We start from the raw sequence: 22,213 nt of genomic DNA on the forward strand, positions 1-22,213 counted from the left end.
ATGCCATCGTTTCTGTTCGTTGTTGATCTTTTCGAGTTCGATGCGGCGGCAGCAGCAGCGTCTCCTCGCGCCCAGCCCGTCGTCAAGAGCAGCTGCCGCTACGAGAAGATCGAGGCGGTCGGCGCGGGCGCCTTCGGCGTCGTGTACCGGGCCCGGGACCGCCGCACCGGCGAGATCGTGGCCATGAAGTGCCTGAACGCGGACGACTTCGACGACGGCCGCCTCGGCTCCATGTTCGCCGACGAGGTCGGCGCGCTCGAGGCTTGCCGCGGCGTCCCGTGCGTCGTGCAGCTGCGCGACGCCTGCCGCCGCGATCCGGCCACCGGCGAGGCCTTCATCGTCATGGAGTTCATCGGGCCGGCGCTCAGCGACGCCGCGAGGGGCGGCGGCGGCGGCGCGCGGCAGCTCCTCGCTGGCGCCGCGGGCATGCACGCCGCCGGCCTCATGCACCGGGACCTGAAGCCCGACAACGTCCTCGTCGACGCCCGCGGCGGCGGCCTCAAGATCGGCGACCTCGGCAAGTCGCGTGCCGTCGCCGTCGCGTTCCAGGAAGTGTAGGGTCGGCCAAAGTGCAGAGCTAGCTAAGTGAACGCCCAGAGCGGCATATCATATTCATGCAGGATGCAGCCAAACTGTTGTCTGTTCATGTTAGTTGTACATAAGAAAGATCTGCAGCAATAGTAATTTTATTTGGTGTTTTCATATCCCAAACATGCATGATCTCTTTGAGCATCTACTAGCTTCTAACATTCATGCATGTTGCGTGGATGTTTGTTTTAACAGCAATGCAATACTGCAGGCAACTGATTTTTCTTCACGTTTGGATGCTTTCACACGTATTTTTGTGTTATCTGAACGTGTCGGATTTAGAGCCGTTCCCCTTTGGTTAGGCTTATTCAATAGCTTTTCACCGGGTTCTGGCGGAGGATTTCCAAAACGGCGAGCCTAGGATTCTCAGCTGGTCGACCTGATGAGCGCGCTACCGGTTCCAGCAGGGACACTGGCGCAAGTGGATCAACGGCGACGTGCATTTCTCTGGACAGGGGAGGAGACAGCAAAGGGAGTGAGCTGCCTCGTTGCATGGGGTCAGGTCTGCGCGGATAGGAGCAGTGGGGGGCTTGGTGTGCGTGATCTGCCCCTGCAGACCACTTGTCTGCTGCTCAAGTTGTTGCACCGCCTGCACCAGAACACAAGTTCATCTTGGGCCTCCTGGGTGCGCCGCCACTCCTCTATCGCCGACATGCAGAGTGAGATCACCGGGCAGCACTGGGCGGCGCTTCGGGAGCTCTTGCCTGTGTATCGAGCCATGACAACGGTGCAACTTGGGGACGGGCGCACCGCTTCCTTCTGGTTTGATGTATGGCACGGTGATGATCCCCTTGCTGATCGCTTCCCGGCGTTGCAAGAAGGATAATCAGACTGTTGCTGAGGTTGTCAGGTCTGGATTACATCATGTGCTCACAACAAGACTCTCCACCGTTGCACAGGGAGAGCTGGAGCAGCTCACGGGCATCATGGCCGCCTGGGCGCCAGCAGACACACCCGACCAACGTTTGAGCCCGTTTGCGGACTCCGGAGGCAAACTACACACCTCGGCGCTCTACAAGATGATGCGTTCTACCCAAAGCACCAACAGTCCCCTCGCTACCTTCATCTGGCGCAATCGGCCCCTCCTAGGGTGCAGTTCTTCGCATGGCTCCTCGTCCAGGGGCGAATTCAGAGCCGGGAACACCTGAAGCGGCGGCACGTCCTGACTGGTGCTGTTTGCGAAGTCTGCAATTGTGGAGAAGAGACGGCTGCACACATCATGTTCCACTGCGCCTTTGCTTCCACCTTCTGGGAAGCAATCCAAATTGAGCTGCCTGCCAACATGACGCCGATGCTGCTCCCATAGCTGCAGCCACCTGCACTACTGCTCTCCCACAAGCACTTTGACGCCTTCCTCCTGTTATGCTGCTGGCAATTGTGGAAGTGCAGGAACAACGTCATCTTCTGCCAACAAAACGACTCCCTTGGTACTGTCCTACGGGCGGCGAAGGAGGAGGCCAGAACTTGGAGCTACCGTCTGCCGCAGCGTGATCTTGCTATTGGCAATGTACTCTCTTTGAATCAGCAATGTAATCGCATTAAAATGTTGTAAAACTCTTTACCAATCTGCTGGGCCACTTCAGGGCCAATGGAATGAAAATTCAGGTGGGGGATTCTCTCCCCTCCCGGTGACCTTAAAAAAAATCAACAAAATTTCATGAATTTTGTATTTTTTGTTAGTTGACAAAAAATAAAAATCTTATCAATGAATTTCATTATATTTGATTTTTTATTAATAACTTGTAATGCAGTGGTTTGTGATATTATTTGCTAGAAAGGTGTTGTAACCTCCGTTGGACATAAGTTCCATGCGGGTACTGAAATATTAAAACGTGAAACTGACACTCTTTGGGCTCAAACTTAAGATGGGTGTGTCCCAAGTCGATCTATTGGGAAGTTGGCCTGACGCACGAGAGAATAGCAAAAATGCCACGTGAGCCGGCCTCAAATATGAGAAAGGTCCATAGAAGCTGGAGGCTGGAGCCTACTAATTCAATGGGCAAGATGCGTCTACCAAAACAACCCCACCGTATTCTTAAAAAAAACAACCCCCACCGTCTCGAGCGAACCGGTATTTTGGGCTCCAATTACGCCCATTGAAAGAGAAAGATTATGTTCATGCAAAAGAACTGGGATGATGACATCACCCACATGCATATAATTTCAAAACTAAAAATAATAATTATTATTAAACAAGGATCCAAATTAAATTTGGATGACACCATTATCTTTCTTATTATGATAAGATCTTCAAAACAAGATCAAACTTGGCTATGTTTGCATGATATTTTTTTTAAAATATTTTCTTTTACACTAAATAATTAATTTCGGATCCTAGGATCAAATAATTTAACAATAGGAACAAATAATTATTTTGACGAATAAGAAGTTAAACATAATGAACAAATAATAATTTACAACGAATGAAATATTAAACATCATGAACATTTGATTGTATAGGATAAGTAATGGAAAATGAATATTGCGAACAAATGGGTCAACGTCATGGAACAATTTAATTTAGAGTTAAATACCCTAGCGGTCCTCGAACTTGTCCCGAGGTGCCACTTAGGTCCACGAACTTGCAAAATCGAAATATGGTACCATGAACTTATTAAGTTGTACCACTTAGGTCCATACATCTTGACGTGGAGCCACATGGCATGAATATATGCAAAAAGGTCCTCCAAATTTATCATCTTCTACCTTCAACTCCTCCGTATGTGACCCCGATTCCCTCGTTCTTCCCCTCCGAGATTCCAATTCCGGCACATCCACGCTGCTGGCAAGCATGGTGGCAGCAAATATGCCGCACTCGCACAAGGGCGGCTCTACCCGTGTTCCAGGAGCCTGATGCCTCGCCGCAACGGCCGCGCTCGCCTTCCTCTGCGTGGCCGTGGCGGGTGCCGGGCGCGGCGCGCATGAGCAGCTGCCACTCTTCGTGCTCCCGAAGGAGGACGCGTCGACGGCCACCGCACGGAGCGGCGAGAGCGATCTCGCGCACCTGGGCACGGCGGCGCCATCCCGGCACACCTTGTCGAGCACCGCGGCGAAGGGTTCGAAGCCCCGCAGCTCGTCCGCGAAAGCCGCCGCCGAAATGTCATTGGCGCATGCCTGCAGCGCCGCCATGCCGCCGGCGTTCCTGGCCTGGCTGGCCAGGTTGCAGCCTGCGCGCGTACGCTGGGCGAGCAGCCATAGGTGGCAGGCAGTGTGTGGCTCGGCTCGGCACCGCCCAAGAATGCCCCTCCTTGCCAAATATATCCCGAGCGCATTGCTCCTCGTCCCTCCACAACCGCCGCCGCCGCCGCTGGGAGGGGAGCCGTTGCCATGGGAGGCCAGGGGTGCCTTTGGCGTGGGATTCCACCAGGGCTGTTGCCACGGGAGGCCAGCGGGGCCGCCGACGCGGGACTCCGCCTGCGACGCCGCCGGGGACGGCTCCACAGATGCTACAGATCCCCTGCATCGCGCGACGCCTGCCCGATGCAGCCTCACGTGGCCACCGCACGAGGCCGGGGCCAGGGCCCTGCCTGCGCCCAGCCTGTTGACCGGCGAGCGCCCGTAGCCGATTGCCTCCTTCTGAGCGCCGGCTCCCGCGGCGAGGCCACCTCCGAGCGCCGGCTCGCGGTGAGGCATGCCTCCAAGGCCCCCACCCCCGCACCAGGCCCGCTTCCTACCTTGGGTCGCCTCCCGCGGCGAGGCCACTTCGCTGCAGGGAGTAGCAGCGCGAGGATGCAGCGCTCTCCTCACCCACAAGCGCCGCCGCCGCCGCCAGAGGCCGCCAGGAGCTCCGCCGCGGGAGGCCGCCGCCCCATCGCCTGTCTTGCTGCCGTGTCACCGCCGGGCAGCCGCCGCGCAAGGCCGAGGCCTGGGCCCTGCTCTGCCGCCGCGACAGAATGCACATGGAGAATGTGAAGATAGAAGATGGTAAGTTTGGAGGGCTTTTTTTGCATATAGTCATGCCACATGGCGCCACGTCGAGGGGTATGGACCTAAGTGGCACAACTTAACATGTTTAGGGTGCCAGATTTTGATTTTGCGTGTTCGTAGACCTAAGTGGCACATCAGGACAAGTTTGTGGGCTGCTAGTGTATTTAACTCTTTAATTTACAAAGGCGAAAAAATAGGTCAAAGGAACATTTGATTGTATAAATGAGATTTAGAATGAAAAAGAGGGAAATAGGAAAATAAATAAATAATAAATACAAAGCAGATCAAGGAAAAAGAAATGAAAACAAAAATTGAAAAAAAAACTAGAATTGGTGAAATAAACACAAATTAGGGAAAAATATAATGCTACAACACTTGCAGCTTGAAGTCTCAAAAAGAAAAAAGTAGAAAAACAATGGGTCTAAAATTATAATGGGCCCAAAACACATGCACTTGACGCATAACAGAGAGATAGGTGTGGAGGTGAAAGAGCTGGCCGCGGCGATGGTAGCGGCGTCTCGGCAAGTCTCCCTGCCCTCCGACGATGACAACTCTGCAGGCCACGCTCCCCTCCAACGGCTATCCAGTCGGGTAAGCTCCTCCCGTCTCTATTCTTTTCCTTCCAATGGTTGTCCTAGGATTTGTTTTTCTCCGTCAGGTGCGGAGGATCTGTTGCCTGCTTCCTCGCTCGGTCAAGCCAAACAAATTGACTAGTATAGGCGCTTCTATTCATGAATCATGATTTGGAGGATATGTGAAGGTCAATGTCCAACAGAGCGCGCGCTAGACCCAAAGGTGACCTTAGGATATCCTCGGCATTAGGACATAGGAGTTCTAATTGTTGCGGTCCTTTCTTATCTGATTGTAGAGTTGCAGACCTGCATAATCTAACACTTGATCACTCTTGTGTATCTACTTTGACTAATGTTAAGAATAGCTGCTTTAGTCAATCTGCAGGGGAAACCAAACTTTAACATTCACTTATTGTTGCTGTAACATTAAACATTTGGTATGTCAGAATTGATCAACCCGACACGCCCGTTGGCCATCGAGGCTACATGCAAATGATGGTTTGGGCCGGGCCGGTCCGTGGCCTCTGAAATTAGCCCTGAGGTCATGGAGTCAGGTCCAAGGTCAAGTCCGGGCCGGCCCATTCCCAACTTGACCCTCAAACCAGAGGCACCTCTCATGAGCTTCAAGGCAGCTAACCATTGAGCCATAAGATGGTTTCTAAATACCTGGAAACCGGGTGGAGCCACTGAATTTTTCGGCGGTGCACCTGATTCCAGCCATTGGATGCATGGTGCAGTGCTGCACGATGTTAGAGCGATGGCATTGTCTAGGAGTAGCGATATATAGAGGGACTTGCTTGGGCATGGCTCACCACCACATTGCTGACTTGTGCGTGCTCGACCGTTGTCCTGCCTTTGCTATCGCAATTGTGGGTGTGTGACCTGACAGCGCCCCACCTCGACTGGCACTGGCGATATGGCTTGCATGCCGCTGCCGGTTTCCTTCCCCACCTCGGTCGCTACGGCAACCGCGCAGTCTGGATGCCCTGCCCTGCCGCGCCTCGTCTTGGCTCCATTGTGTTGCCCCAAGGTATGGCCATGGCGGGCCATGGGTGACGGCCAAGTTGGCTTTCGAGCTGACCTGGAATTTTTTTATTTTTAACCTTTTTTAATAATATTTTAATTTTAACCCGGCTGCCGTTTTATTTGTACGGCATAGCCCGTTTAGTCGCGCCATCCGTACTGGTGCGACAATTAGCCTCTGTCGCGCCAGTACGGGTGGCGCGACAGGCGTGCCACGCTGGCGCTGCGACCTGGACCTGCGCCACGTGGGCGCTGACGTGTTCGGCTCTGTCGCGCCACATGCGGTGGCGTGACAAGTCTTGTCGTGCTGTGCGGGCTGGCGCGACAAGGGTAATATCATGGACCCGCGCCACCCCTTTCTTCCCTCTCTTCCTCCTGACAGCTCCGCCTCCAGAGAGGCCGCCGCCGGCGTCGCCCCCCAGATCCCCTCCAAATCCGGCATTTTGGAGGGGGTAAAGTGGCACTACAAGGATATTGTTGATACATGACGGTTCTCTTTCATCACAGAATGTGAAAAATACGTCATAGCTAAGCATCTGTGACATACCAAAATTCTATCATGTATTCCGCGTCATAGATTGTTTGGCTCACCGGAACCGTCATAGATCAACAAAATCAATCCGTCATAGATCAATTGCACGGCCGTTACTGCACCGCCGTTAAATATAGCTAGTGACAACAAATGGACGTCACCGATTGGCATAATAGCAAAAAAATAATAATAATTAGAAATTGTTCCCACATACTGTTTAGCACCAATGCATTAACATTCACCACAAGATACAACAATAACACAAACATATATTTGTGTATTCATGTATTGAAATCAACCATTTACACATAAATCATATTACAAATCGTCCTAAGTATGAGCAAACCCAAAACTTCAATCGGTTCACAATTGTAACTATAAGAAATTCAAATCAAGGGTCCTAACTATAGATGATAACTACACTGATGTTATCATCCTTGATGCCATCATGGCACAGCTAGCACGTGATACCGTCCAGGCATCCACTCGATCCCTGTTACGAAAGAAAGCATTATGAAAGAGGCAGGAACAATGAAATTAAAATAGAGGATGAGTGTACGATGCATAGCTAAGTGTTGTGCCAATTATCAATGAGACTATTTAACAAACAATCGTTGTGTACTCGATCAAATTATGAATATATATTTTTGAAAAAATGATTGCATATCATTCAACAAAGATAGAAAAATGTGTATCAGTTCTGAAGAGAAAAATATGTCTATTTTACAGAACTGTGCAAAAAGGAAAACACTCTTGCTTAGGTTGATCAGATCTTACTTATCAAGAAACTCATATTTAGCATTTGGCACAATAGACTAGGCCATTTAATTAGGAACATAATCATTCGGTCTTTTGGTACAGAAATGAATCAGAGTAGCAATTCTTGTTAGTTCAGCCTTTGTTTTCTCCAATGGATCTGATTGACATGTTATAAAACCTGACAGATTAATGATCGACATCTATAGAAGTTGGAAAGGTTTAAATGTTATAGACTGCTATGTCCCAAAGATAAATCATGGCCTTCATCTTAATACAGCCATCACAGGATGGCTACATGGCAATTTAGATAACAAAGAAAATGTACTGGTGGTTGCAACATGACCAAAAATATTACAATGTAGTATGGTAACACAGCATATACTGCAAGCATTATAAATAAGAAATGATATGTCAGTTACCTTCTTGCTTCTTGTTCCATTCCAAAGCTGTTATCACGATTCCTGGTATCACCTATTATTCTATCATCAGGTACCTATTGGATTCAGTGACAGCTTAAGTTCTTATCAAATCAACAAAATGCAATGTCTTTAATCATGGCATCTATTATCTAAATCACTAGCAGTTGCAAGCTTGATAGAACCAAAAGGAGAAGAGACCAAAACTCAAAGTTTCGAAAATTGTTCACCAGCAAAACCAGCAGTTGCGTTACTACACCTGTAGAAGTCGTTTCCAGCACCCGTAGCAGTTGCGTTACTACGCGCCGACGATTTCATCTTGTCCAAGGAGAATGGCATTTGGGAGTCTACATGAACTGCCAAACACTGATACCGTGCTACAGATTTAGTCCAAAAACATCAAGTAGACTACTAGAGCACCAAGCCAAACACTGCAGTTCAACGAAGAGCTGGACAGTATTCAGGAGCAAATGTACAGGGTCACCTTTGGGTTGCTCCTTTTGTGGAAGGATTGACAGGGATCCCAAGCAATCCAGACACACGTTCGAGGGTCCTCGCAAAGATTGATCTTTTAAACGTCTGACGAGGAGAAAATGCTATTTGGTTAGCAATTAGTCTAGGCATGACAACTTATGAAGCACCACAAAGGACAAATCTTGGTATGGAGACGTAACCAAACCCAAACATATCACCAAACACACTGGTAATTTCTATCAACGACTACATCTGAATGATCAATGATGCTATGGTCGTACCATAAGGTAAGCTAACCTCAGAATGTTTCGAGGCCTTACCTGCCTTGTGCTGCCACCAGTGCCATACTTGCTATGGGTCTGCAGGGAACGACCACTTGATAAGAAAAATCAACACATCTGTGAAGAAAAGGAGCACGGCTGCAGCGCAGGCCGCAGGGCCAGCCGGGCCTCCACCGTCGACGTGCCAACGCTCGCGCGGTGTCGGACCTCCGCCTCCGACGCGCCGACGCCAGCGCGGGACCGGACCTCCGCCTCCGACGCGCCGACGGCCGCACGGGGCCGGACCTCCGCCTCTGACGCGCCGACGGCCGCACGGGGCCGGACCTCCGCCTCCGATGGGCGTGGGGCTGGGCCTCCGCCTCCGACGGCCATGCGGGCGTCTCCACCTCCTACACGTCGATGGCTGTGCGGGGCCGAGCCTGCGCCTCCTCCTCGCAGATCTGCCTAAAGATGGCACCGTGGTTGAACAGGGGGAGGAGAGGTGGCGGCGCTAGGGTTAGGACTCGACGTGTGGTTGAACGGGGGGAGGAGAGGTCGGCGGAGCGCGGGCTCCGCCGGGGGAATGGGGCGCCGGGGCCGGGAAGGTCGGCGCTTGGGCGACGGCGGCCAGCGGCCGAGGGGCGCCAAGCGAGGGACGGCGGGGAAACAGGGCACGGGAAGCGGGGGGCGGCTGGGGACTTAGGTTGGGCGTGACGGCGTGTGCCGATTTAGGCCCCGTTTGTTTGGGAGGGCTTCACCGGCAGCTTTACAAGCGGCTTCAGGTGAAGTCCTCCCAAACATTTGTTTCAGGACCGGCTTCACGTGTGAAGCCGGTTCTGAAGTCGTCGGTGGTTTACACAGGCAAGGTGAAACCATGAAATCGTGGCTTCATGCGGCTTACACATCAATCTAACAAGTGAAGCTGTTTTACCAAATATTTTCTAAAACGGCTCCAACTCCACCAGAAAAGCAGCTCCATCTGAGAAGCCAGAGCCGGAGCTGTTTTTGGAAGAGCCAAAACCCTGCCAAACGGGGCCTTATCCTTGGATGATATATGGCTTTGCCAGAGACCTATTGAATACAGTCTCTCACGTTCAAATTGATCATACAATGACGTTATCTATAGAACGCGTCATAAAATAGATCTTGAAGTAGATGACGTCATAGATTCTATATAAACTATGACGTTTCTCAAAAGGGAAAATTCGATTCATGCCACCACAACTCCGTGAAATTGGGTGTCATGTTGAAAATCATGCCACTCGATGGCATGATTTTCAACATGAGATCCAATTTCAAGAAATTGGAGTGGCATGGATCCAACTGACCCTTCTCAAAAACGTCACATAGAATCCGTCATGTATTAACAGAATTTTTTAGTGTGGGGGAATCGTTCCTCTACCTCCCCTGAAGGTATTCCCCTAATTATTTCGTCGTTTAACCATGCACATTAGTAGATATTTGTGGTTCATGGTGATTAGGGTTAGGTTTTTGATTTAAGAAAAAGTGTTGTAGTTGATAGGTTAGTCATGATTAGATGTTTGGATGACATGTAGATGTTTATCTGCTCGCGATTTGGACGTGAGGTAGCACGTGCATGCACCGATTAATAGGTATTGTAGGATTGAGTAGAGGGAAAAATAATATCTTTGTGATGCCAATATTAACTACTTGTTCATGATTTTTTATATGTGCACATTGTAGTAGTTCTTCATTTTGTTTGCACACTGCAACCTCTTTAATCATGTGAATGCTCGTAAAACTTGTAGTAAGCACTAAGTAGCTTGGAAATTTTATGGTGCTTGCATAGATTTGGGCACAAATGAAATGAGTTGAGCTAAGATTTTTCTTTAGCAACTTAAGCATTAGCAGATGTAGGCTGTAAATATTTGTTGAGCTTAGATTTTTCATATATAAGCTGTAAATATTTGTTGAGCTTAGATTTTTCATATATAAGATTAATGAGCACATTTCTGTCGATATATTTGGGCACATAGTATTATAGAGTACTTGTTGCTGCTATAATTAATAGTGGCTTTGTCTCATATTTTTAGATCTCTGAATATATCTAGACATGGACGAATTAGTTCGGTTCTTTCACGGGGGTATGGTTAAGGAAAATGGAGAGTTTGAGAATATGATAGAGGATGTAGAATTTTTCGATAGTTCTCCATCGTTCAAGGATTTTGTAGACCGAGTTATTTCAAAGCATTCTTGTGGCATTGATGAAATAACTCCGAGGGGCAGATTTGACTGCGGTAAAGCTGGAGCACATTATGTTATGCTGACATTGGAATCGGAGATACATTGGAGGAAGTACAAGGATATAGTTGCGCGTGCAAATGTGGTTTGTTGGGAGATTGTTGTTGAAATAACCCGTACATCTAGATCACAAGAACCAGTTGGGATAGTAGATGAAGTTCCATTTCGTATTGAGAATATAACTCAAGAGTCTATTGTTGTAGAAGATGTCCCAAATCTCACTTGTGCTAGTGAATTTGTTGCGGATTATGATATGGCCATCCCTTGCGATCATTTCGACAATGGTACCTTCGAGGAGGAGGATGACAGGGGTGCTGGAGAGGATGATGATGTTTCTTTAGGTTCAGAGGACAATGAATATGATAGTAGTGATGATGAGAACGATGATGAAGCCACTGGGGAAGAAGAACCGGAGGGTAATGCTAGGGTGCCCCAAGCAGAGTAGGAAAATGATGATGGCGACGGATCCAGCCCTAGTGATGAGGAAATTAGGGGTGATGAGGAGTGTAGGGATGGGGCAATGGGTCAGGCTGTTAATAATGCTGAGGCACGATTTAGTTATACCGCTAAAGAGTTGCGCATGATGAAGCTATCCCACGTTGAAGTCCCGGCGGTTTCCAATGCTAAGGATCTTAGTAGGATCCATAGAGCCATTTGTGACTCATATATCTTTGAAAGCGAGTCTGTAATTGATAGTGAGAGTCCAGAGATTCATAAGGGCATGAAGTTCAGTTCACTTCCAGAGTTGCAGTTTTTCTTGGCTGATTATGCAGTGCGTCATCATCGTCCATTTAATGTGGTTCATTCGGACAAGAGCTTACGGTACGATGTGCTATGCAAGCAGGGGTGCCTATGGGGTGTATGGTCACGGATTGTTAGGGGCACAGGTCAGTGGAAAATCACTAGACTAATACAGCCTCACACATGTGCATCCTCGAGACCGAAGCAAGTTCACGCGCAGTGCACGGCACGTTACCTAGCACATCGCATTCTTGGTATTGTTCAGAAGGACAGCGACACATCAGTTTCTTCGCTTATGGAGTCAATTTTCGGCATGTGTTCTTACCGGGTGAAGTACTCGAAAGCATGGCGTGCAAAACAACATGCTATAGCTCTTTGCTGGGGAGATTGGCTATAGTCATATGCAAGGGTGCCCAGAGTCTTGACGGGCATGTCCCTATATAATACAGGGATTAGATGGTTCATACACATGGGAAATATGATGCTTCCTCACAATGGAGTATACAAGCACGTTTTACAAAGGGTGTTCTGGTGCTTTCCCCAGTGTGCTGAATCATTCCAGCATTGCCGACCTGTGATCCTCATGGATGCCACATTCTTGATGGGTAAATACAAGGGGACACTAATGATGGCAGTTGCAGTGGATCCAGAGAGACAACTAGTTCCATTAGCATTTGCTTTGACCGAAGGAGAAAACAACGACAGCTGGTCTTGGTACATGAAGCTGGTGTGGCGGTATGTCTTGGGTCCCTCCACGCAAGTTTGTATGATTTCTGACCGGCACCATGGCCTCCTAATCTGCGCTAAAGAGCACATGGATGGATTTCCCCCTCTTGTGCATAGGTGGTGCATGCGACACTTTGTAGCAAACATGTGGAGGCGTCAGAAAAAGAAGGAACTAATTGGGAAACTAAAGTTGCTTTGTTCAGTGCGCACGGAGAAAGCTTTTGAAGAAAAACTTGCATATTTGGAGAAGGAAATGAATGACACAGCCAAGGAGTGGCTGAAAGGCGAGATGGTTGACAAGGATAAATGGGCTCTTGCTTATGATGAAGGTGGGAAGCGATACGGTATCATGACCATGAACAACGCTGAGTCATTAAACAATATATTTAGGGGTATTCGGTCAAGACCTGGTGCAGGCATTGTAGAGTACTCCTTCGAGAAGTTGAATGAGTACTTCGTCAATAGATGGGGTAAAGGCCGGAGTTTGTTGGATAAGGGTGAACAATGGGGACTAATAGCGGAGGAGCACCTGAAAGATGCTGAGGATAGATCGGTGAACCAACTTGCAGCACCTTACAGCCCTGAAAGAATGATTTATGGTGTTAGAGGTGCAGGTGGTACAAATATAGGAGGAGAGAGTCATAGAGGACGCCATTACAAAGTGGACCTCAGATCTGGCGAGTGCACTTGCATGACACCACAGCTGTTACACCTTCCATGCTCCCACCTTGCATGAGCCAATATGAACTGGTAGATGATAATGCTAGAATGAATCAGAACTGGTAGATGATAATGCTAGATGATAATGCTAGAATGTTAGTGGACATGGATTTATGTGGCCCTATAAACTTATGCATCTCTAGTTGGGAATGTAACATGTGTTTGTTCTGTCACTTGATATGTAGTGATCCATCTAATATGTCATGTTGCACCCTAAAATAGTTGTTAAATAATAGAGATGACCCATCATTACATTGCACAAGATACAAACTAAGTAAATTCTAAATTTCATAAACATACAATGTTGGAAAGTAGATATAAAGTCTCATACACATACGATAACCACAAGAATAGATAAAGCACCTAAATAGTCCAGCAATAAAAATAGTCCATCACACACATAGTCGAGCCATACATAGAGTCCATACATCCACAAATAAAACTACCTAATCAGAGTCACCTTCAATATAAAGCTCTCCCCAACCATCATCATCATCATCATCATCATCATCATCATCATCTTGGACTATAGCTTTCCCTTTTCTTGCCTCAATTTGGGACACTATGACTTCTACTTCCACTGCATTCATTGCCCACCACTCGTCATCATCTCCATCATTAGGAACGTGGTCATGGTCAGAAGCACTCTTCCCTTTGTCCTGCACTGCACTATTCCCTTGGTTATTGACTACATGTGTGTCGATGGATAAGTCTTGGACCACTGTCTTCATTGCCTCAATCTGAGAAGGCCTCACGCGTACTTCCGCTCCGGCCAAGTTAGCAACGAGTGCTTTCATTGCCTCCAATTGTGACTCTTTTGCAATTTTGGCTTCCTTTGCGTTCAACCTTACCGCATCAATGTCAACACCCCTTCTTGAAGCCTCTTTCCACTGAAAGTGGTGTTCCCACGTTCCTTTAGAAAAAACCTTCATAAAATCACATGCACGACATTTAGCCGCACTTATCTTTTCTTCCGAGTACCTGCTTCTGTTCTTCCTCCAAAAAGTGATGAGTTCCTCTAGACACTCAAGACCAAGCTTGCCCGAATTTCCATGTTTGACAACTAAGTCAACGGCAACTGGACCAAAAAGTATCCTTTCATCAGGAAGAGGAACTTTGTACTCACGCCTTATCTTGTCCTTTGTTTCAAGGGTCTTTCTCGTCTTATACGGTTCAGCACTACGACCCAACTTAATCATAAGATCCTCCCTTCCAGGAAAGGTCTTCCAGTCACAGGTTCTTCCCTCCTACACAACATGAAATGTATTGGCCAACTGGATGACAAACAAAAAATTTAAACAAGCATAGAAGGGAAAAATGTCAATTACCCAAAAGAGTTGCCACAATACTAACCGGCTCCGTTGGAACGACACCCCTTCGAGCCAAAATGCCACATTTGCAATGAGATCTTGGAGCCCGCTCACACGGCCATTTCTCCTTACCACTCTCAAATTCTTTAATTTGCTCTTCAGTATAGTACCAGTTAATCTTGGGGCCGTAGATGTACTCCTGGAAGTCACATAAAGGCCATCCATCCTACATGAAAAAAGGATATGCAATACAAAGATACTCGGTTAAATATTAGGTCATGCGAAACCAATTCAAAACAATTGCAAAAAAATCTTACATGAGTGGTTAGCTTGCAACGGAAGAATGGAGTGAATTTTTTAGGGAGCTCAAGGTTGGGATGCTGCAGCTTGGAAGGATGTCCACAGTAGCAAAGGGGAGGGTTCTCCACGCGGATGCACACTGCCGCTTGCTTTTCTTCATTGGTCATTGGAGGAGGATTAGGTGGAGGAGGCACCCACCCCTTGAACTCATTGAGTGGCTTTGTCTCATCCTTATCATATGGGAAAAGCCGGATCCTAGGGTCAAACTTGTCTGATCCATCAATCCATTGAAAAAACATACACGGCTCTGTCCAGTAATATGTATCTCTTTCGGCACTCACAGTGTGCATTTCCGACTTAACAGAACACATGTAGTACGCTCTAGCAGCTGTGGTCGGCCACCTAGATTGCTTCACCTCTGCCGGAATACCACATTCACAATTTGGGGCAGGTAGTGCTGGAGGAACTGGGGCATCCTCGTATCTTACTGTAGGATACTGTATCTCAACCTTACGCTTGCGTTCCGCCATCAACCTAAAGACAATACATAGTACCACGATGGAGAAGTATCAAAATGTTAGACATCCACATTCATTTTCTCCAACTCTCCATTTTCTTTATACATACTCCGTGCAACAACTAAGCGAAATTATCTATCTACAAAGAAAGCAACTACAAAAAACAATTCCATGTTGCCTATTATCCATGAATGAAAATCATATTAATAGGTCCTTAATTCTAATAACTCTACTCAATCCTAGAATAGATATTAATCGGCGCATGCACGTACTACCTCACGTCCAAATAGCGAGCAGAGTACCATCTACGTGTCATTCAAAACTTTAATCATGACTACACTATCAACTACCACATCATTTCTCAAATCAATATCTAAACCCTAATCACCTTGAACCACTAATGTACATGGTCAAACGAAGAAAAAATAGGGGCAATACCTTCGGGGAAGGATGAGGATTGATTTCCCCAACTTTTCTCTCCACAAAACGCCGGATTTTAGAGGGATCGGGGGGGGGGGGGGGGGGCGAATGGCCGGCGGCGGCTTGAGCAAGCCTCTCGGCTCGGGCAGTGGTGGAAGAAAGGAAGGGTGGGGGAGGTGGGGGTGTGCGCGGGCCCAGGACATAGCGCCTGTCGCACCAGACGGGGCGGCGCGACAATCTTGTCGCGCCATTGCATGTGGCGCGACAGGCGTGCCGACGTCACCTGCCTGCGTGGCTCGCCGCAACCCCCCTGCCAACGTGGCACGCCTGTCGCGCCACCCGTATTGGCGTGACAGAGGCTAATTGTCGCGCCATCCGTACTGGCGTGACCAAACGGGCTATGCCGTGCAAATAAAACGGCAGCCGGGTTAAAATTAAAATATTATTAAAAAATTTTAAAAATATAAAAAATTTCCCGGACCTGATGCATTTTGCTGTGTTCACTCTGGAGCATCTGCGTCCTTCTGAAACTAATTAACAGAACTACCGCGCTTGTTGTCCGTAAGGAAGTGGAGAATCCTTTGCTCTCGTGGAGCCAAATGCCACTGTGGAGCATGAAACGAAGCACAAATTTATCTAACTTTGGAGCATGAAAAGAAGCATAAAGACCATAAAAGAAGAGTGGGTGATGAAGTTGCTAATCTTTGGCGCACTTGGATGAGTAAAATCCCCTCAAAACTTAAGAAAAATGGGCAGCACCACCTGTGTAAAATGCCATGTAGAAGAAGCACCACGGGCTTGGTCAAATGAATTGTTCAAGCTCGCTCTTGATCACCTCTGGAAGAGGCTGCCTGCACCCCTTCGCAAAATGAATTGAGGACTTGTCCATTTTAATCCTTTATCCAAAATCTTGACAGTAAATGTTGAGTACCTCCTTGATTTCCTCTACACTTTCACAATTAGCTCTGAAAAACAGCGAGTTGTCATCTAAGAGTGCATGTACAACGGCGAGCCAGGCTCGTTGATTTGCGTCCGGAGAAGAAAAATACGTCGATGGAGAGAGCATTCAATGAGGATAGAGGGAATAGCCGGCATCTCACCCGTCTACGGCACAAGCTCGTGCTCCAACGCGAGAAGACGACTACTCCTGGCGTTGTACAAGCCGATGCGTACCGGCGCCGGTGGCGTGGATCCGCTGCACGCGGAGGCTCTCGCGCGCGGGGGATTTCGTTTGGCAGCAAACTTCCTGCCCGGTCAAGAACTCGGCGTCGCCATTGAGATCGGCAGTGCCCGCCCTTGCCCAGGATCTCCGCGGCCTGAAGCTCCTCCGCCGAAATCCCGCCACTCTTGTTCCCTCGATCTCCTATGCTGGAATCCCGCCGCCCTCGAGCTCCTACGCCCGGGGTCCTGCCGTCCTGCTGCCCCGAGATCCGGTGAGGTCTCAAGCTCCTCCGCCCGGGATCTCGCCGCCGCCTGCAACCTCCAGATTTGCCACCCTCGAGCTTCCCCCTATGGTGCCGATGAGCTGCTGCGGCAGCGCAGAAAGGGAAGGCCAAGGGGGGAGCTGCGGCGACACCGGAGCAGGTGACATCCGGCCGCGCTGCCTAGGTGCCGGAGCAGAACGGAGCGAGTGGATATGGTGCAGCTACTCCTCCAATTTCCTTCTCCGACCGAAGCTGCTTCTTCAACTGTGCTGGCGGTTTCTTCGACAGCAACTCGATGTCTCAACATGGATGTTGAATTCAGATCCTGCAACATGGTATTCATCCTCAATTTTCCTCAATGTTGCTCTCAATTTTTGCCACTATTGCTCAATCTACTGGACTTCGGTATATCTTTAGTGTTAATTTAGGGAGTAGCAACATCCTGAAGTAAACGCTGTATCTGTGGTATTAGCCAAACTAGCACATGCTAATAGTCTGAACGTTTTGAGCGGTGAAGGAAAAAAAGATTCAACATAGCTTCGTAACTTGCATGCCTCGCAGCTTGGCTGCTGGTCTAGCTTTTCCCATGTCTCCAATGTTGTCTGTGCTTCTATGTAATTTTTTTTTTCTATGTAATTTTATATACTGTTACAAACTAAATTCACACCAATTATATGCAGATTGTAAGATCACATGGTAATCCCTCATTGTGCAGTGCACAGACCATTTTTAAAGAAAATTAAAAGGGGGATAAGTTTAATCGCTTCACCCATCATGTCCATGTGTATCAGAACTTGGTAGCAGGCTAGCAGCAAACAGCATTTGGTGACTAACTACACCAATGAAGCCTGAAGACTTAGAGCCTGAACATCTTTGGGTACGCATGATGTGCTAGTATAGGGTGAATATTTACATAGTTCTTTAATAGCATTTGAGTACGCATCATGTGCTGGGCGCAGATGAACTAGCACTGGCTAGTGAAGATCATCCCTGGGCGCTGATGAGCTACCTTTGGAGCCTGAAAACATGGAGGTACGACCATTATTCTGGTTATATAGCCAGCACTTGGATGACCATTATTCTTGCCGTTGTATAAAAAATCTGGTTATATAACTGAACTACGAATTACTAGTATAGGGTGAACATTTACATAGTTTTGTGCTGAATTATTTTTTTAAATGATACAAGAGTATACTACCTGATCTTTTTCCTGTTCTATTCATGTTAGGCATGTTAAAGGATCATATTATTCAAGGATGTTCTTATTTTTGGTGATTTTAGGCAATGAGCACCGCGCCTGAAGACATGGAGGCCGCGCATGAAAATTTTGAAGCTGATCTTGAAGAAATCGATCCAGAAGACTTTATTGTATCATATCATGTATTTCTGAGAACATTTCATATGAATTTATATATATGCTTGTCGGGTACCATGATTAGGGGCATCCTAATCAGGAGACTAAAACTGCCCTAAAAACGCAAACACATGCTGAGCAACCGGGACCACGAAGGCCTATAGCCTCTTTCCAACCTGGAAGAAAGGAAAAGACTCAAAGAAGCCCATCACGCGACCCACGTACGCAGTGCGGCATATCCGCACCCCCTCTCGGACCCACGGGGTGAGCTCCACCTCGCTCGAGGGCTCCCCGTCGAAGCCCTCGACCGCACCCCGCGTCTCCGTCTCGCTCGAGGGTAGCGAGCCTGCCCTCGAGAGAGCGGATTGTCTCCGCCTCGCTCGAGGGTAGCGAGCCTGCCCTCGAGATAGCGGATCGTCTCTGCCCAGCTCGAGGGTAGCGAGCTTGCCCTCGAGAGAGTGGATCCTCTCCGCCTCGCTCGAGGCCACCCCTCGACGGAAAGGACAAACGGTCCTTCCACTCACCCGCCCGCCGTACGGAGGCATTAATGTCAACCACTCCTCCACAGCGCCCGGGTCAGACGACGTCAGGCCGCCATGCCCCACAGTGGCTGTGACCGGAGTCTCGTCCGCCAACTCCGGTCACTGCTCCACTATTCTAGACACTGTGGCGACACTGTGGGAACCTGCGACGTAGTACAAGACATGCTCGGCACTGCTCCAGCTACTATACTGCCAACTCTCCATACCTCCTTCGTACTTTCTCTTCCGCAGAGCCCTCGAATGGCATGGGCACGACCCTCGGAAGCGGCTCCGGCCTTGACCGGGACAAGACCCTGGCCTGTAGGACCCTCGGAACGCCGCCACGCCACGCCTGGAGGATGATACCCCTCATAGCAACGACCATGCCGCCCGCTGGAGCCAGGACGCCGGTGCGATCCCCGCCCGCGCCCGCGTCTGCGTGACACGTGGCGGCTCCGGACCCCTCCCGAGCAGCTAGCTGAGCCGAGAGCTCGCGGGAGTCCGGATGGCACGTGGAGGTCCCGGACCCAATCGCGGGGTCCGGGTCCGCGGCCACAGATGCTGAGCATTTTCCACCTCTGGGACACGTGGTGACACCGGACCCGTCCCCGAGAGGGAAGCGGGTCCGGGACCGTTGGTCTGGTGAGATGGAGACAAGGACGATGCCCAGGACGACTGCCACGACCGGTGCCATACTCCACAGTGTACTTCCCACAGTACTCGATCACTGCACCCCCGCGATTCGGGGAGAAGACGACGACTTCCACGATCCCCTGTGCATGTACACCGTCCCTCTTTGTGTCTATAAACGGGGGGTCGGTCCACTCGGTAAAAAACGACGCTTAGCACTACTAGCAGAGCACATACGCTCCTCTAAACTCCGATATTGGCACCCGCCTCAATCAACTCCTCTAGCGGAGACTTGGGAGCTTCCCTCCCTCTCTCGCCTCGCTTGTACCCCGTACTACAAGCACCCCCGGTGCAAGATAGTACAGTGCTCTCGCACACCTCTTTGCTGGACGTACGGCCCCACGGCCGGAACCAGGATAAACCCGTGTGTTACTGTATTGCCTCTTGCATCAACATCTGGGACGAGAAACATGCAGCATCATCACTGGTTGGGTCCGGACCGCCGGGTCAGGGCACCAACAGTTGGCGCACCAGGTAGGGGGCGCTGTGTGATATTTTCTTTTTTGTTCCCATTTGATCTCCAGGGATGGCGGGCAGATCCAACCCATTCCCCATGGGCGCCTCGGATCCTCTCCCAGCGGGATACGTGATCTGGTTCAGGAGTCTTGAGTTCAGAGCAACCGGCAACGGTTACCTCATGGAGCTCCTCTTGCCCAGACGCAACCCTGACACTCCGACTTCACCGGCCCGGCGCAACAGGCGCTCGGGCCAGCACTCGCGACCAGCGCGCGTGGAGCGGCGCCTGGCGGCACGCCTCAGCTCCCCCACGTGGGTTGAGGTTTTTATGTCACAGCTCAGCGTCGCGGCCGACGGGGCCACAGCTTTGTCATCACGTGCCTCGGCGTCACCTACGCCGGCACCATCATCGACTGCAGCCCCAGTGCCTCCCAGGGGGGGGGGCGCGATTGCGCCATCGCCCTTCCCCTTCGGGATGCGCAACGCTGCTACCTATGCCTCTTCGTCCAGCACCAACTTCGCCGAGTACGAGGATCTGCCGGGTCATCACCTCCTATCGATCCGCAACCTCATTGCATCGTCTCCTAACGACTCCTACCCCGAGACGGCGAGCTCGATCGCCGACGACATCAGCTTCTTCATGGACAACTTCACGGCCGAGGAGGCTGAGGACTACTCCGGGGTCCGCGACCCCGACGCTTTCCGCTCGTTCCAGCTCACGGCGGCTTACTGCCTCACCTGCTCCAAGGACTCCAGCAAGGGGGATTACGATCCCACCCGGGAGTGCTTCATAGTCCAGCTCGCAGACGGGCAAGAGGACAATGCTCTGGGCGATGACGGGAACGGCGGGGCAGACGCGCAGGCAAACCAATCGGTGGTGCCGGCTGAGGCCCCTTCTTCTTCGTCAAGCTCGGCGGCGCAGCAGGCACAGTTGTCGCAGCTCAAGGAGCTTCATGCCAAGCTCGATGAGCAGCGTCGGCAGACTCGGGAGCTGCGAACCACACTTGAGCAGCAGCGTACCGCGCGTGGCGCACATGCCCAGGTGGCGGCACGCATTGCCCGGGAGCGGATCCTAGTCGACGACAACATCGACAAACCTCCGGAACTGAAAACGGCCGGCGAAAAACTCGTCGCTGCGGCCTACCTACTCCAACCGATGCCCGAGCCGTCGACGACTTCGGGTCGCAACCTGCGCCGCGAGGCACAGGCGCTCATCGAGCAAGCCGCTGTGCAGCAAGCCGAGGGCTATGCGCCTCGCATGCGCTCGATAGTCCCGAAGCAGCCCGGTGGGACTACACGGCAGGACCACGAGGTTTCGGTGCACACTCCACCAGGAGGGAAGGAAAGGCAGCCGCAGCGCACGATGCGAAGGCACCCTCGGTGCACGACCGCATCGGAAAGACTCCCGCAAGGGAGCGACTCCACGACACGCGCGGACATGCCGACGACGGCGACGCCCGCAACATCATCAACGGTAGGAAGTACACCCCTCGATGGGGTGGACGCTTCGACCCCGAGCACAACAGGGGCGAGTCACCGGAGCCTCCGGGCACCCGTGTGTTCAGCTGGGAGATTCGTACCGCTCCCTTTCCCCCACGCTTTCGACAGCCTACAACCCTCGTCAAGTACTCGGGCGAGACTGATCCCGCAGTCTGGCTCAATGACTACCGCCTAGCATGCCAGCTGGGCGGCGCGACGGACGATGCGGTCATCATCCGCAACCTTCCCCTTCACCTTGCTGACGCCACATGAACGTGGCTCGAGCACTTGCCCGCGGACCAGATCCACAACTGGGCCGACTTAGTCCAGATCTTCGTGGGCAACGTCCAGGGAACGTACGTGCGCCCTGGGAACTCCTGGGACCTCAAAGGGTGTCGGCAGAAGCCCAATGTGTCCCTGCGCGACTACGTGCGGCGCTTCTCCAAGCAATGCACCGAGCTCCCCAGCATCACCCACGTCGAGGTCAACGCCTTCCTCGAGGGCACAACGTGCAGGAACCTGGTGCACGAGCTTGCGCGAAGCCGTCCCGCCAACACCAACGAGTTGTTCGACGCTGCCACCAACTACGCCACCGGCGAGGAGGCCGTTGGTGCCATTTTCGACGTCAAGCCGAACAAGCGCAAGGAAGATGCGCCCGCAGAGGGCAGCAACACCAAGACCAATGCCCCCGCCAAGAAACAAAAGCGGGGGAAGAAAGGGAAGAAGCCGGCCCCACCAAAC

At 50.5% G+C, this 22,213-nt stretch overlaps 1 protein-coding gene and 2 long non-coding RNA genes across 5 annotated transcripts; 2 read left to right on the plus strand and 1 right to left on the minus strand.

Annotated features, from left to right (window-relative positions):
• LOC120700947 (putative cyclin-dependent kinase F-2) lies at positions 1–558 on the plus strand. The gene has a single exon (XM_039985139.1). It carries the CDS (start codon positions 1–3, stop codon positions 556–558), a length of 558 nt encoding a protein of 185 aa, XP_039841073.1.
• Positions 559–6,853: 6,295 nt separating this feature from the next.
• Positions 6,854–9,270, minus strand: LOC120699325. Of its 3 annotated transcripts, XR_005685369.1 has the most exons (6): positions 8,897–9,270; positions 8,612–8,857; positions 8,302–8,396; positions 8,077–8,183; positions 7,821–7,894; positions 6,854–7,135 (listed from the first exon to the last, which is right to left on the minus strand). It is a non-coding gene; the product is annotated as an uncharacterized LOC120699325 (long non-coding RNA). The 3 variants fall into 3 exon arrangements; XR_005685368.1 differs by having other exon boundaries at positions 8,612–9,269; XR_005685370.1 differs by having other exon boundaries at positions 8,589–9,269.
• Positions 9,271–16,544: 7,274 nt separating this feature from the next.
• On the plus strand, positions 16,545–18,422 carry LOC120699326. The gene is made up of 2 exons (XR_005685371.1): positions 16,545–18,004; positions 18,254–18,422. It is a non-coding gene; the product is annotated as an uncharacterized LOC120699326 (long non-coding RNA).
• Positions 18,423–22,213: the final 3,791 nt, after the last annotated feature.

This window comes from Panicum virgatum, chromosome 3K (genome assembly GCF_016808335.1).
Source record: "Panicum virgatum strain AP13 chromosome 3K, P.virgatum_v5, whole genome shotgun sequence".
NCBI classification, from domain to species: domain Eukaryota; kingdom Viridiplantae; phylum Streptophyta; class Magnoliopsida; order Poales; family Poaceae; genus Panicum; species Panicum virgatum.